The sequence below is a fragment of the Gopherus flavomarginatus genome, chromosome 2 (genome assembly GCF_025201925.1).
Source record: "Gopherus flavomarginatus isolate rGopFla2 chromosome 2, rGopFla2.mat.asm, whole genome shotgun sequence".
NCBI classification, from domain to species: Eukaryota; Metazoa; Chordata; order Testudines; family Testudinidae; genus Gopherus; species Gopherus flavomarginatus.
Genome location: NC_066618.1, coordinates 283,722,135 through 283,739,271, shown reverse-complemented (window position 1 = coordinate 283,739,271; position 17,137 = coordinate 283,722,135). Strand labels below are relative to the sequence as shown.

Below are 17,137 nucleotides of genomic sequence, written 5' to 3'. Positions count from 1 at the left end.
CAGCGGGCGCGTGGGGGCTGAGCCCCCCGTCCGCAGGGAGCTGGGGGCAGGGCACAGGAGTTCCTGCCTCTCCGGCGCTGCCGCTGGATGCTCCGTCTCTCTCGGTGTTACATTTAACCCCCTCTTGTCCCTTTTCTCCCCCCTTCCCCGTGTCTTCGTCCCCTCCGGGCAGGATCATGCCGGACCAGATCACCGTGCCCGAGTTCATCGCGGAGACCACGGAGGATTACAACTCTCCGACCACCTCCAGCTTCACTACCCGGCTGCAGAACTGCAGGAACACGGTCACGCTGCTGGAGGAGGTAAAGAATCCCCGCCTCGCCCCGCAGAAACTAGTGGGACAGGGAGAGTGGCACCCACAAGCCAAGGGGCTAGAGGTGGTGGCATGTATATACTCTCCTTTCAGTCATTCTTTTAATGGTGGTAGCCTGCGGTCAGGTTTCATCCTTCACGTGCGCACACAACGCACCTTTTAAATCTCTGAGGTCTGAAGCCTGTATGTGTCAAACGGTCAAGATTGCATGAACTTCTTCAACAACAACACACAGATTTTGCCTTTCTGTGGTGATGATCGTGGTGGCAGCAGAAGAATTGTCTGAGGTTGGAGGAATGGAGGCTGTATTCTCTTGGGCAACATAGTGGTAGATCCATTCTGCTTGGCAGGGACCAGCAAAGAATGTGATGGCTGGGGGGAAACTGCAGAGGAAATTTGCTTCAGAAGTGAGACAGGGTGAAGGGATGGAGGCAGGGTGAGAAGATAAGTTGGGAAGAAACTGTGGGTCAAGGGAAAACAAAATGATGCAATAGAACTGTCAGTTTGGTTTCATCACATTCAACCTAGTAGCCTGAAGTTATACATATATTATTGGTACTTAAACCTACTCCCCTATTTAAGCAACTGGGACGGTACTCAGAGGGAACTGGACATATTGTGTAATTGCAGAGATGGCGTTGTTGCATCTTGTGATCTGCATCTGTCACTTGTGACATCACGATTTTCAGTATGTTTTTATGATGAATGGGACAAATGTAGGTGATATTTTTAGGGACATAACTGATGAAAGTAAGACAATGTAAAACCTTCGCTTCCCTGTATTAGGTCAAAGTTCATAGTATATTGCCATATAAATGAAGTGAAATGTTTATTACCTTAGTTTGAAAGTTCACAGCTCTCGGTTCCCTATAATGATTTTCTTAACATTTCAACTCACATTTGTCAATGTTTCAAGAGTTACATACATACTAGAAGATTGTCGATATTCTCTATATTACAAAATTTTGCTGAGTGCTGATAGGAGACAAAATGTCTTGTGAGGTATGCAAAGGAATAGTATTAATCATGACATTCTTTTGGTAGTCTTCTGAATACAAAACGTAGTTCAAAAGATTACAGTTAATTAATGTGCCCTGTATTCAAAATTATAGTGGAACTATTCTTTTTTACAATAACTTATTAGGTAATAGAATGGTAATAGAGTTGCTGGATAAATACAATTGCACTACCAACCCATTTCTTTTTAAATCTGGCAGTGATCAGCCTTTATTTCTCACTTGAAGACTGAATCATTTCAAAAGACATACCCACTTGTACAATTGTCAGAAATCTAGTTTCTTCTGTTCTGCACTTGACAATATTACACCTTTCTATTTTCAACAGTTTGAAATAGGGACAGCCATTATTGTATGTTTGGTAGTACAGATGATGGTTCTTGAAAGCTGCATCTCCAAAGGCAGTGATAAACTTAAAGTAAAATTTCATAGAGTTGCTTAAATCCAGCAGTGGTATTCTTTTTCACTGACAACTTTTAGGGTAATTATAGATGTACTTCAAATACAGTAGGAGTACTTGTGGCACCTTAGAGACTAACAAATTTATTTGAGCATAAGTTTTCGTGGGCTACAGCTTATGCTCAAATAAATTTGTTAGTCTCTAAGGTGCCACAAGTACTCCTGTTCTTTTTGCGGATACAGACTAACACGGCTGCTACTCTGAAACCTGTTCAAATACAATATAACATTTATATAATTAGAAAAATATACAGACAGTCTCAGTTGTGACTTTCCAATTAAAAATCAAAATAGGTAGGAGACCCTATTCAGCAGTCAGAATGGATAAGTTTCATATGCTATATGTTGCACTATTTATGTAGTGATAGTACAAATCTTGGACCTTTGAAATATATAGTATCTGTTTTGGTGAAATACATTACTTTACACATTGACTTTTATAAGAGGATCAGTAATGAGCATTGTTTATATTTGCATTGATAGTTTGAGGATTTTTTGTGATACTATATATATTCTGCATGCTTTATTTAATAGATCAGCAATTTAAGTTCAAATGGAGTTTACTTTTGAAGTTCCACTAACATTTTAGGAAAGTCTTTATTGAGGGGGCAGAGGGAGGAGAAAGCAAACCAGTAAACTGTTCTGTTGGGTACTTAAAAGATATTTAACTTGATTTTTAAGTCATAGAAGTTGGGGCATGAGGGTGGCTTTCAAAGAAAGTGAAAAGCTTAAATGGGTGGATTGCTCATATAAAGACTTTGTAGGGAAACTCTGCATTCTCACTTTTTTAAAACGTGATATTTTTGTTTAAAAACTTGGTTTATCCACAGTAGGAGAATTAAATCTATAGACACAACCCACTCTGTATAGTGCCCTCCCAAAATTAATTTAATAGCTACGTTCTTTCCAATCAACAATTGCATCAGCACTCTGTCTCATTAAGACAGTGACAAAACTGCTCGGATTTTATTTGTTCCACATTCACAGTCAGTGCCAATAAGACATCATTGAAATGTGAATTCTTCATTTTCATATCATAACTGATGGCCTGTATACTTAAGTGGGAGAAAGGGTAATGGAATTTGTTGGCTAGCTTAACTAGGGTTTCCTCATGTTTTTTTTTTCCCCCATGCAAGAAGTCAGAGTGTAGCTTATTCAGCTGCCTTAGTATACTGTTACGTATTCATTTGTGACTCCTTTCATATCATATATCAGAGGGGTAGCCGTGTTAGTCGGGATCTGTAAAAGCAGCAAAGAGTCCTGTGGCACCTTATAGACTAACCGACATTTTGGAGCATGAGCTTTCATGGGTGAATACTCACTTCATGGGATGCATGTCATCTGACGAAGTGGGTATTCACCCACGAAAGCTCATGCTCCAAAATGTCTGTTAGTCTATAAGGTGCCACAGGACTCTTTGCTGCTTTCATATCATTGGATATTGTAGATTCGACAGGATGGCAATTAAGCCTAGTATCAGGTGAAAATTAGAGAAGAAATTGTTATCAAAACACACCAGTATATGTATGCTATAATTTGGTAAATTTTTAGCAGAAGGTTCTAAGAAGAAAATGTGAGCATATTCTTCACAAGACAACATCAGAAGACTAAGAACGACTCTGTGAAGGACTCTTGTGTATTTCAGTTTTCTCTGTAAATCATATTTAAGTTAAAACTAAATGTAATGTGAGATTCTGTCAGGGAGAAAGCAGCAATTACACACTGGTACAGAGCATGGAACCCTTGTAGTCAGTGAAGTTGAGCACATATTTGTTCAAATTCTTAAATTCACTTTGAGACTGCATTTTGCAATATTCTAGTAAATGAACTTACTGTCAGGAAAGTCTGTTTTAAGGTATAGTCTGTTTTAGGAGAATATTATAGAATATTAATGGAAAGCAGATTTTAAATTTCACAAGTGTTTCCACAAAAAATCCTGATCTTGTGAGTTGTCATCTAGTCAGGGAACTAAAACAGACCATGTGAGCCCTCTTAAATCAAACTGCTTGAATCTTGAATACTTGTAAAAAAGTATTTTATCAGGTAACACATGCAAAGAGAATTGCAGGACTCATTATATAAACTAGTGGTTTGGTTTAAAGTATCTGATATTATCTAAAGTAATTATTTCATCAATAAAAGGGGATTATGTGGTAATTCCTACTAAAGCTAAAATAATGGGTGTTACCAATATTTACATATGTTTGCATTGATAGAAGAATGAAGGATTTAAGAGCCAACGGGAGAAAATTAAATGTTATGGTAATAGTTTTTGTTCAACAAAGCTTGGAATGTTTTGGTATTTTCCTCCAAAGATTTTTCTTGACATAATGTTAAAGTCACAATGAGAGTATTGCACAGTAGTTATATATAATACAAATATATATAAAGTTGATGGGTCATTAGAGCATTGGGTGTATGTAGTCATACCACAGGACAACATACATGTTATTGAAGGCGTACGATAGGATTGTATATGGGCACTAGTTGTGAGTGTTGATCTGATCTGTTCAAGTGTAGCCTCTCAGTTTTGTTCTTGGAAAGCATGCTTTTAAATCAAATACCCCCATGGACCAAATTACTGAAACAGTTAATCTTCTATCATTAAAAGTAATATGTGTGAATTTAGTATTTATGCAAAGTGCCAGCTTATTTGAATCTCGGGGAATGAAAACAACTATTCACAGCACAAGTTGCGGGGAAGGGATAGCTCAGTGGTTTGGGCATTGGTCTGCTAAACCCAGGGTTGTGAGTTTAATCCTTGAAGGGGCCATTTAGGATCTGGGGGGAAAACCAAAAAAGCAAAACTGTCAGGGACAGTACTTGGTCCTGCTAGTGAAGGCAGGGGACTAGACTCAGTGATCTTTCAAGGTCCCTTCCAGTTCTATGAGATAGGTATATCTCCATATATAAGTTCCAAATGTGCAGTAGCAATGCAAGGCTCTTTTCACTACCTTGCCAAAGTACCTCAATCCTAAACTGGAGGAAGACTTCTACAGTGAAGGGGTAAATCAGTCATCATGACCACACAATCTTTAGTCTCTCTTTTAAGGCTGATAGCTGGTGGACTGCATATGTTTTTAATGGGGTTTGTCTTATGCTCACTCGCATATTAAAACTAGACCAAGACTCCAGACTCACTCTATACGGGCTGCTAAACAGCCGTGAAATGATTTTCCGTCACTACTGACCTGGTCTGGATTTGAGCTTGTGACATAGCCTTCACCACTAACAATTGCTTCCAGTGGCTACTTTACTGTACATTTCTGTAGCACTCTTATAGTTTGAGTTAAATACCACTTTTCTCTGAATAGTAGTAAAGAGAAGTTAAAAACTGTGAGCACTTTCTCAGGCCTGAAGGATTTTTCAGTAGTAGTAATCTCATAAAACCATTTTTGTAGATTAATTTAGGAACTGCTTAGATGGGATGAAAGGTGATGTTGGGTAACTACAAAACATGAGTGCCAAAATAATTTTCTGTTTCACATGTTTTGCTATCTATTCTGGTCTCTGGTAGAATTTTGTTGTAATATACCATAAAAGCACTATAAACATTTCATATCTATATGTACAAATGTTAATAGTGCTTTTCTTCCTGTAGATACAGTATAACTAATACACTCTCCATCAATAAAATAGTGAATAGATATTTAATCAAATAAGCTGGGACTAGTGTATTTCATGGTCCCAATTACAGCACAGTATGTGACAACTTAAAAGAAGCAAAGTTCTGAAAATTTCTCTGCTACAGTTAAATGTATTATCTAAGATGAGACCGGAAGGTGAAATGTTTTTTAAACTTGTTTATCTTGTATTGCTGGTCACTTTCTGCTTTAGTTTAGAAAGACATAAAAAAATAGGATTGTAAAATGACAAAAACTGGCAGGATGACTCCAAAGCTCACATAGTGCTAAAACTTTAAATTAATTATAGTATAGGTAATGTGACTCTGTATGTTAGACATTATAGCATACCTATAGTTAAGAACATAAGATGGCCATACTGGGTCAGACCAAAGATCCATCTAGCCCAGTATCTTGTCTGCCAACAGTGGCCAATGCCAGGCGCCACAGGGGAAATGAACAGTACAGGTAATCATCAAGTGATCCATTGCCCATTCCCAGTTTTGGCAAACAGAGGCTAGGGATACCCTCCCTGCCCATCCTGGCTAATAGCCATTGATGGACCTATCCTCCATGAATGTATCTAGTTCTTTTTTGAACCCTGTTATAGTCTTGGTCTTCACAACATCCTCTGGCAAGGAGTTCCACAGGTTGTGCGTTGTGTGGGAAAAAATACTTGCTTTTGTTTGTTTTAAACCTGCTGCCTATTAATTTCACTTGGTGACCCCTAGTTCTTGTGTTATGAGAAGGAGTGAATAACACTTCCTTATTTACTTTCTCCATACCAGTCATTATTTTATAGACCTCTGTCATAGCCTCCCTTAGTCGTCTCTTTTCCAAGCTGAAAAGTCCCAGTCTTTTTAATCTTTCCTCATATGGAAGCTGCCTAATTTTACCTAATACTTTCCATCATAACACCCATGTTTGCAGTTGCTTGTAAGGTTGCAAAATCAAGCACTCAGCATTAGGAAGTTCCAGAATTAAGATTGCTCCCTAGTACATATATTAAAATTAATATTAATAACTTCAGTTAATATTGTGATAGTCTTTAATTATCATGATCACATGTTTTCCACAGGACCCCTGCCTTAATATAACCTTAATGTTCTTTTAACGTCGTTTTTTATATGTAATTACTTATATTACAGTAATGCCTAGAGGTCCTAACCAAGTCAGTGCCCAACACGACAGAGTCTTGTAAAAACTGTAAGAAGTTGGTGCTTTGAAGACTTACAGTCTGAGGCCCTGATCGTGAAAGCATTTAAGAAAAACTCTGCCCATGAGCAAAGTCATTGAGTTCAGTGGGACTACTCATATACATAAGTGTTTGAATATTCAGTGTTGAAATTTAAAATGTTTAAAGTAGGTATAACAAACCCGTGTGTGATGAGTGGGTGGAGTAGGATTGGGACATGGGGAGGATGAAGTAGTAGTAATACAAAAATATTTTTTTGAAGAGTGACTGACTATTTGTAAAAAGAATGAGGAGTACTTTTGGCACCTTAGAGACTAACAAATTTATTTGAGCATAAACTTTCATGGGCTAAAACCCACTTCATTGGATGCATGCAGTGAAAATACAGTAGGAATAATATATATATATATATATATATACACACACACACCTACTGTATATACAAACACAGAGAACATGAAAAAATGGGTATTGCCATATCAACTATAACGAGAGTAATCAATTAAAGTGGGCTATTATTAGCAGGAGAAAAAAAATGTAATGATAATCAGGATGGCTCATTTCCAAAAGTTGACAAGAAGGTGTAAGTAACAGTAGGGGGAAAATTTAGCATGCAGAAATAGTTTTTACTTTGTGTAATGACTCATCCACTCCCAGTCTTTATTCAAGCCTAATTTAATGGTGTCCAGTTTGCAAATTCATTCCAGTTCTGCAGTTTCTCATTGGAGTCTGTATTTGAAGTTTTTTTTGTTGGAGTGTTATGACTTTGAGGTCTGTAATTGAGTGATCAGGGAGGTTGAAGTGTTCTCCGACTGGTTTTTGAATGTTATATATCTTGATGTCTGATTTGTGTCTATTTATTCTTTTGTGTAGAGACTGTCTGGTTTGGCCAATGTACATGGCAGAGGGGCATTGCTGGCACATGGTGGCATATATCACATTGGTAGATGTGCAGGTGAACGAGCCTCTGATAGTATGGCTGATGTGATTAGGCCTTATGATGGTGCCCCCTGAATAGATATGTGGACAGAGTTTGCAAAAGACTTTGTTGCAAGGATAGGTTCCTGGGTTAGTGTTTTGTTGTATGGTTGCTGGTGAGTATTTGCTTCAGGTTGGGGGGCTGTCTGTAAGCGAGGACTGGTCTGTCTCCCAAGATCTGTGAGAGTGAGGATCGTCCTTCAGGATAGATTGTAGATCCTTGATGATGCGCTGGAGAGGTTTTAGTTGGGGGCTGAAGGTGACTGCTAGTGTCATTCTGTTACTTTATGTGTTGGGCCTGTCGTGTAGTACTTCTGGGTACTCTTCAGGCTGTCAGTTTTTCTTCATTTCAGCAGGTGGGTAAGAATGCTTGATAGAGATCTTATAGGTGTTTGTCTCTGTCTGAGGGGTTGGAGCAAATGCGGTTGTATCTTAGAGCTTGGCTGTAGACAGTGGATCGTGTGGTATGGTCTGGATGAAAGCTAGAGGCACACAGGTAAGTAAGTATAGCAGTAAGTAGGTTTCAGATATAGGGTGGTGTTTATGTGACCATCGCTTATTAGCAGTGTAGTGTCCAGGAAGAGGATCTCTTGTGTGGACTGGTCCAGGCTAAGGTTAATGGTGGGATGGAAATCGTTGAAATCATGGTGGACTTCCTCAAGGGTTTCTTTTCCAGGGGTCAGATAATGAAGATGTCATCATTGTAGCACAAGTAGAGTAGGGGCATTAGGGGATGAGAACGGAGGAAGTAGTGTTCTAAGTCAGCCATAAAAATGTTGACATACTCATAGACTCAAGGACTGGAAGGGACCTCGAGAGGTCATCGAGTCCAGTCCCCTGCCATCATGGCAGGACCAAATACTGTCTAGACCATCCCTGATAGACATTTATCTAACCTACTTTTAAATATCTCCAGAGATGGAGATTCCACAACTTCCCTAGGCAATCTATTCCAGTGTTTAACTACCCTGACAGTTAGGAACTTTTTCCTAATGTCCAACCTAAATCTCCCTTGCTGCAGTTTAAGCCCATTGCTTCTTGTTCTATCATTGGAGGCTAAGGTGAACAAGTTTTCTCCCTCCTCCTGATGACACCCTTTTAGATACCTGAAAACTGCTATCATGTCCCCTCTCAGTCTTCTCTTTTCCAAACTAAACAAACCCAATTCCTTCAGCCTTCCTTCATAGGTCATGTTCTCAAGACCTTTAATCATTCTTGTTACTCTTCTCTGGACCCTCTCCAATTTCTCCACATCTTTCTTGAAATGCGGTGCCCAGAACTGGACACAATACTCCAGTTGAGGCCTAACCAGCGCAGAGTAAAGCGGGTACCAGTAGCAGTGCCACTGTGGGGCCATGCGGGTACCAATAGCAGTGCCGCTGACTTGAAGGTATATGTTGTCCCCAAATGTGGTTATTGGGGATACTGTTTCTGATAATGTCATGGCAAACTTGGTGGCTGAACTTTTTGACTTTGTCCTCACCCACAACTATTTCACATTTGGGGATAATGTATACCTTCAAAAGATTATATTTAAAATGTTCCAGTCAAATATGGACTTTTGGGACAGGAAGCATCAAATGAATTTCCTGGGGAACCCATAGGGGGAGCTTAATGCAAATTCCTCAGCTCGAGTTATGCAAAGACCTAGCCTTTTGAAGGCAAGCCTGGAGGAGAGGGTTATTGTCTGCTGCTTGTCAGGCCTGATCTGTATAAAGAAATGGCCGATCTGTTCTGGATTTAAGAGAAATGAACCTGTAACCATGGAGAAAACCCTTCTGTGAGTTTAGAGGGAATAAAACCTACCAGAGCTCTAGGTTGAAGTTGGAGGTGATCTCTGGTAAGCTTTTTAGCATGCTTTTATTGTTGTATTGTGTTTTTTCTGTAATGCTTTTACTGTAAGAATAAAAGTGCTTGCTTAGAAGGAGCAGTGTGGTAACTTATAACTATGGGTGGTACGTTCTTCGTAGCCCTCAGAGAGAAAGCAAAAGTGCAGGCATTGGCCTTTTTAGGCTGTCCGGCTTGCTGGAGATATTAGTGCAGCCTTAAAATCCCCAGTCAGAAGGGAGTGAGATGTAGGTCTGTGCAAAAAGGGGGAAGTGAGAGCTGAAAACCTGTCTGTGGGTGCCCTTCAGGGATCACAAGAGTGGGAATGCAGGTAGAGATACCCTGAAACTGAGACAGTGCCTTTACAGATAATTTTGGAGAAGCATTCTGTGCAAATAGAAGAAAGTGTATAGATGCATATGGGGCAACTGGACAAAGCAGTAAAAAGCAAACAAAGCAGCTGACATTAGATAAATTATTAGAATAGACAGAAAGGGTGGAACTAACTGGTGGGGGACCTTAAAGTAAAGGATGAGAAGATTGTATTTGATGTGGTAGTGAAAGGAAAGCCAGTAGGGAGACTTAGAAAGAGTGTCATGGTCAGAATGATGGGCTGGGAAGATTCTTTCTGTATAGGTAATAAGTGAAACCCAATTGCAAAGATCAAATAAACTTGAAGGAGACAAGGTATCTGCAGTCAAGAAGCAACGTAAGGGTCCATCAGAGTTTTGGCACTGTGGACAAAGAGAAGAGGCCAATCCTTTGAATTGTTATTTAGGCAGAAATGACAAGATTTAGATACCATATGGATGTGTGGTTCTAGAGACAAGACAGAGTCCAAGATGACACTTAAATTGTAGGTATGAGTGACTGGAAGATTGTTGGTATTAACACTGCTGGAGAAAGGGGGAACTAGTGAGGGCTTGATGTGGGGTGAGGAGGGAAGGAAAATGATGAGTTCAGCCTGGACAACGTTAAGTTTAAAATAATGACAGGATAGTGAAAATGAGATCAGAAAAACAGGCTAGGATGTGGGTTTTGACAGAGAGAGAGGGGGACTGTCAGGCATAGTGAGGCATTGACGTAAAAGGTGGTAGTTGAAACCAAGTGAGTGGAGAAGATCGCCTGTTGATGGGGTATAAAGAGAGAGGAGGAAAGACCAAGCACTAAATTTCAAGTTGACTAAGGGCTTGTCTACACTTACAGTGCTGCAGCTGACGGGGGAGGGGGTTAGGTTGTTATAACTGTGTTGCTCAGGGATGTGAATTTCCCAAACTCTTGATTGATGTAGTTATACCAACATAAGTTGGTAGTGTAGATCAAGCCTAGGTTTTAAGTCAACTGCTTGTATTCTGTGATACATACTTTGCTGATTACAATTTACTGTTCTGAAACCACTGTGAAGTCTGTTTTTGAGTCACTGGTTAAAGTGGAAAGCCATCTTTCTTTGACTTTTATTTCTGCTAAAGCACAAGCTTTCCCCCTGCACTACTGTAGCATAAATCATACATTTCTAATTTGTTCCAATTTGAAATCCAAAATAAGTTACTTAAAATAATGGCTCTAAAGGATCCCAACAGTACAAAATTTAAAGCCAGCTTTTCTAGCCTTTTTGCAGTTTGTAGCATGCTACCAAGCAGTCCAGCATTGTGGCAGTGCTTGTGGTTAGTTATGTAAGAGCTAAGTTTAAACACTAAGCTATACTTAAGTTTCAAAGGAGTGCTTTAGTACATACGTTCTTGATAGCAAAACATCCAAAAAGAGCCACGCAGGAAATCAAAATCCTCTTTGCTTCATAAAAGAAGTTCAGGATAATTATTTTTTACTGCATAGCTAATTCCACACCAAATAAGTAAAACCAGATATATGATTTCTCTAAAGCAAGTGGGAAACAGGGACAGTGCTCATACAGGTTTTTTAAAAGAGTGACTTCTATTCAGGATATCAGAAATATTGAGGGAGGGAAGAGGCTGCTAAATCCTGTGACATACTTATAATTAGATGTCACACAAACATGCCACGGATTATACTTAGCTCTGTATATTTACAAGCTGCAGTGCATATCCATATACTGTCATCAGTTTTACCCTTGATCCAATAGAAACAGAAATACTGGATTATAACAAGCAAACAAAGCCCAACTGATTTCATCTTACGAACAAATGTCTGGTGTGGGTAAAGATAGTGGTTCTAAGTCAAAATTTCAGGTAGAGCACAGTAACTTGCCTTAATTTTTTACTGTACGTGTTCATTTTTTAGGGGCACCTTCCAAAGTGCCCCTCAGTGCTGTTTAGTGGCTCATATACTGTTCAGGAGAGTACTGCTGCTGCCTTGGAACTCCGTACATACAGGAGTGTGCCTGTGTGCTCATCAGTTAATGGCACATTTGGAAGTGCTCCTAAGTGCTCGGCTCAGTGTGCTGTTCAGTTAAGCCTTGCTGCTTTCAAGCCACAATGGAATGTTCACCATGCAGTCTGGAGAACTAGAACAGATACCCTACAAGAAGAGGTGTTCTCCTAAAGGGGTGTTCAACTTATATTTGGCCAGAGTATTTAAATTGTGTAAAGAGAAGATCTCATAAAATGTAAGACCAATAGAAATATTTCCATAATTAAAGAGCAATATAATAAAGAAAATTGTTCACAAATAAACTTTCCACTTCTGGGTTTCAAATCCATCATTGAGGCACTAGGAACCTGAAAGTGAATCTGACTTATTGTCAAAACTGAGAGAAATGCCAAAAGTAAAGTGACAGTAATTTGAGTTTTCATAATCCTCGCTTAGTCTAATCTGTTAGTGACAGAGGAGACATTTGTTCCTTTAACAGCAGAGGATTGGTGAAGAGAATTAGAAGAGAGAGAAATTTTCTTCTCTGCTTTAATTTTATGAGTGGGGAAATGTCTTAATGGTGAATCCTTTACTGAAAATTAGGAAGGGTAGAAAAAACACAGTTTGATGCAGAAATCAGCGTTTTAACCTTACATTAATATTGCAGGGCTTTTAAGCTATTGGTAAAGTTTTCCAATTATTTTATACGGTTATAATTTGAACTTTTCAGGATCTAATTCAGAATTGCCTCCTTTAAAAAAAAAATGCTCCAGCCGACCTCGTGGACCTTATTTGTCTCTCTTCCTCCCCAGATTCTCTTTCACTGAGCATTTGGTTTTCCATGCTCTGCTCCTTAGTCTTGCTACAGTTGGTGTGAGAGCTTTATTCATGCTGTTAACTTCATCTAAAACAACCTTCTTGTAGCTTTCCATTTAATCAACCCTCTTATTTTATAATCTCACTTCATACAATTTCTTTTCCCCTTTCCACTTCTTCCTATTACACATCATCTCCAAAATTTGACTCTTCCTGTCTGCCACACTGCCAGAACTTCTGCCCACACTGTGATCGTCTCGCACATTGACCCCTGTAATCTCTTCTGGTCTTTATGCCTGCAACCTCAGCTCCTTGAGTCAATTCAGAATGTTGCTGTGATAATCTTCCCAATTTATTGCTGTGACTGTCACACTCCCTCTTGAAATTCCTTCACTGTTTCCCCCTCTGATTCTCTAATTCTTAGACAACCATGCACACAAACAGAATATAGTCATGAGTGGGGAGAATCATCATGGCAAATCTCAAAGGGACATGGCCTCCTTGCAAATTGAGTGCCACTTGAATCAGTCTTTGGCAGGGTGCTTAAGGCTGATTGTATATTCAGTTTGTCTATCACTGGCAATCTTGTCATGCCACTGAAGCTTCCGATACCTATGTGATCACTGACGTTTAGTGGCAATCCTTGATACACACGCTTCAGAATTTGCTAGTCTTATATTTTTACAATATGTCCATATCAAGAAAGCTACTGAAACTGAACCATTGCTAACAGAGGGAATAGCTGGGTTCAGCTTCAAATGTCTTCCTTGCCGTTCTTGATCTGTTGTTCTTGTTTGCCTCTTGATATGGAGCAGCTGGCAGAGATGATGAGAATTGAAAACATCAGTCCGGTGTTATTCAGCCTTCCTCAGTTCCCATGTTTCACTTCCATCCAACAGAGTTGGCATAAAACTGTTTTTCTGTAAATTCAGTGCTTTGTAGCAAGCTTGATGTCGTGATGCCCTTATAAAGGGTGCTGATGGGCCCGAAAACTGGCAGCAGTTTCTGCTGTATGAGCATCCTCTAGCACTGTCTGTCATGCTGCTTGAATATTTGACAGCTGCCACCTACTTGATGTCTCATCAGGACAGGTTAATATTGAGATGGTTGTAATCTGAATCAGATAGAAGCTCCCAGTGAAAATCCATAAAACCAAGATGGTGTATGCATTCAAGTCCTTCCTCAAAACTTGCCTCTTCCATAATGCATACAGGAAATGGCAACCTAATAACAGCTAGGCACGTGACAAATTGTGATTACAAATTAATTTTGTATTATCTTAAATGTAGGTAAATTATTTTTTTCATTTCAAGAAAAAAAGGAATAATCACTTTTTTATTTTGTGTGAAGTTTGTTTAACTGATTTTTATTCTTACTAATTTTACTGTGTAGAATAATTGTTCTAATGTATCATTATATATGTTTCAAATAATTTAATTTCCTAGGAGATGTACAGGCAGAACAAATTGCTTAGTGAAAACTCATGGTTATGAATGCGTTCATTATTTTGTTTTTCAGCTCAAATGTATAGTAAGTTTCCCCCTGCTTGCCACCAAAAACCACCAGCTTGGTGTTCTTGAACACACTTCCAGGATTTGATTGCTGCTTATATTTACTGTGAAGCTTGCAAAATTTGTCTAAACTTTCTCTTGGTGTACCTGTTACTTTTCAGAGGGTGACATTGTGCCTGTGTCTTTCACAAGACATGTAAAGAAGTTTACAACAAATAGAAAGTAACATAGATATGATTAAAAACAACAATTTTAGTGAGTACTGATTTTGACAAAAACATCATTCTATCAAAATTAATAATATCACTACTAAAACCAATTTATATGTAATCCTCACCATACTTTAGCAGAGCTCCTTAGCGATGGTATCTATGCTGAATTAAGTGATGTGTCAGTAGTGCCCAGTGAATTCTTTCTCAAAAGAGGGACTGAATTCTGGAACTCATAGCTTCGATCTGAGCTGAGTGCTACTATCATTTACCTTGAAAACATAGCGTGCACCGGGAGTCAGCAACCTGTGGCACACGGCTCCCCAGGATAAGCGCCCTGGCGGGCCAGGCCAGTTTGTTTACCTGCCATGTCAGCAGGTTCGGCCGATCACTGCTCCCACTGGCTGCGGTTCACCGTCCCAGGCCAATGGGGGTGGCGGGAAGCCATGGCCAGCACATCCGTCGCCTGCGCTGCTTCCTGCTGCCCTCATTGGCCTGGGACGGTGAACCGCGGCCGGTGGAAGCCGTGATCAGCCAAACCTGCCGACGTGACAGGTAAACAAACTGGCCCGGCCTGCCAGGGCGCTTACCTTGGTGAGCCGCGTGCCAGAGGTTGCTGATCCCTGGCCTACACATAAGGAGGAAAGAGATTTAACTTCACTTTTGAATCAACAGAGAAAAAAAATGGGAAGTGAGGGGAAAAACAGACACTTGAAGAAACATTACCGAGACCGGAAACTTAATGTCTGTTCCCAATATTTGTGAAGTGTAGTGGCGGCAGGGAGAGACTTAAAATGAAGAAGCTTTGTATACAAGGAGAATTTATTTCTGTGTCAGAGTGAGTATGCCTCCCACCTTCATACAGTCTCTCAAGGAACGTTCCCTTTTTGTGCTCGGCTTCCACTTTTTGCAAGGGGGAGGTCCTGCACCTCTACTATGGGACTGGGCCTGGCTTCAGCATCACTTTTTGACATGATGGCTCCCTCAGGTGAGTCCATAAGAACTTGAACTCCTGTTGAAGACTTACTCATTTGAGAGCTATGCAGCCACAGATGTTTGCGGCAACATAGGACAACACTTTAAAAATAAGACATTTATTTTAGTCAACTGGAATACAGTTGTGAAAATTTAGGATGAGGGGTATGTCTACACTACAGGATTATTCCGATTTTACATAAACCGGTTTTGTAAAACAGATTATATAAAGTCGAATGCACGCGGCCACACAAAGCGCAATAATTCGGTGGTGTGCGTCCATGTACTGAGGCTAGCGTTGATTTCTGGAGTGTTGCACTGTGGGTAGCTATCCCGTAGTTCCCGCAGTCGCCCCCGCCCATTGGAATTCTGAGTTGAGATCCCAATGCATGATGGTGCAAAAACAGTGTGGTGAGTGATTCTGGGTAAATGTAGTCACTCATTCCTTCCTCCGTGAAAGCAACGGCAGACAATCATTTCACGCCCTTTTTCCCTGGATTGCCCTGGCAGACGCCATAGCATGACAACCATGGAGCCCATTTTGCCTTTTGTCACTGTATGTGTACTGGATGCTGCTGACAGGCGGTACTGCAGTGCTACACATTTGCCTTTGCAAGGTAGCAGAGACGGTTAGCAGTCATTCTGTACCGTCTGCTGCTGTCATGGGTGCTCCTGGCTGACCTTCGCTGAGGTCGGCCGGGGGCGCAAAGACAAAAATGGGAATAACCCCTTGGGTCATTCCCTCCTTTATGTTGTATCTAAAAATAGAGTCAGTCCTGCCTAGAATATGGGGCAAGTGTACTAGAGAACCAGTGTATCAGAGAGCACAGCCGCTCCTTGTCAGATCCCAGAGAAATGATGAGCTGCATGCCATTCTAGGGAGTGTCCGTGCAGCAACTCCACCCATTGCTTCCCTCCTCCCCCAACCCTTCTGAGCTACCATTGCATGGCCCCCCCCTTTGTGTGATGAAGTAATAAAGAATGCAGGAATAAGCAACACTGACTTTTTAGTGAGATAAAATGAGGGGGAGGCAGCCTCCAGCTGCTATGATAGTCCAGGCAGTACAGAATCTTTTCTTTAGACATGAAGGTGGGGGGGGCGGGCGATGGAGTTCAGCCCTTAGTTGTTATGATGAGGACAGTTACCAGTCGTTCTGTACCATCTGCCGGGAATAACTGGGAGTCATTCCTATTTTTACCCAGGCTAGCCAGGAGCACTCACGGGCTGATGACGAAGATGGTTACCAGTCCTGCACTGTACCATCTGCCACTGGGGAAGGGAGGGGAGAGGATGCTGCTGTTCATTGCCCCAACACCGTGTCTACCAGCAGCATGCAGTAGACACATGGTGACATTGAAAAAAGTCAACAAACGATTTTTTTCCCTTTTCTTTCACGGGGTGGGGGAGGAGGAGTAAATTGACGAGATATACCCTGAACCACCTTGGACAACGTTTTTGACCCTACAGGCGTTGGGATCTCAGCCAAGAATGCAAATGCTTTTCGGAGCCTGCGGTGACTGTGGGATAGCTGGAGTCCTCAGTCCCCCCTCCCTTCCTCCATGAGCGTTCATTTGATTCTTTGGCTTTCCGTTATGCTTGTCACACAGCACTGTGCTGTGGACTCTGCATCATAGCCTGGAGATTTTTTTCAAATGCTTTGGCATTTCGTCTTCTGTAACGGAGCTCTGATAGAACAGATTTGTCTCCCCATACAGTGATCAGATCCAGTATCTCCCTACGATCCATGATGGAGCTCTTTTTGGATTTGGGACTGCATCGCCACCCATGCTGATCAGAGCTCCATGCTGGGCAAACAGGAAATGCAATTCAAAAGTTCACGGGGCTTTTCCTGTCTACCTGGCCAGTGCATCTGAGTTCAGATTGCT

General features: G+C 40.7%; 1 protein-coding gene across 5 annotated transcripts in view; it reads left to right on the top strand.

The window, feature by feature from the left end:
• Positions 1-17,137, top strand: part of ASAP1 (ArfGAP with SH3 domain, ankyrin repeat and PH domain 1) — a 329,644-nt gene that overhangs the window by 62,814 nt on the left and 249,693 nt on the right. For 4 of the 5 annotated variants that reach the window (XM_050940651.1, XM_050940654.1, XM_050940650.1 and 1 more), the window contains one exon: positions 173-302. The exons of the other annotated variant lie outside the window; for it this stretch is intronic. In XM_050940651.1, coding sequence (XP_050796608.1) covers positions 173-302 — 130 coding nt within the window. The remainder of the gene's footprint in view (positions 1-172; positions 303-17,137) is intronic. 5 annotated transcript variants of the gene reach the window in all.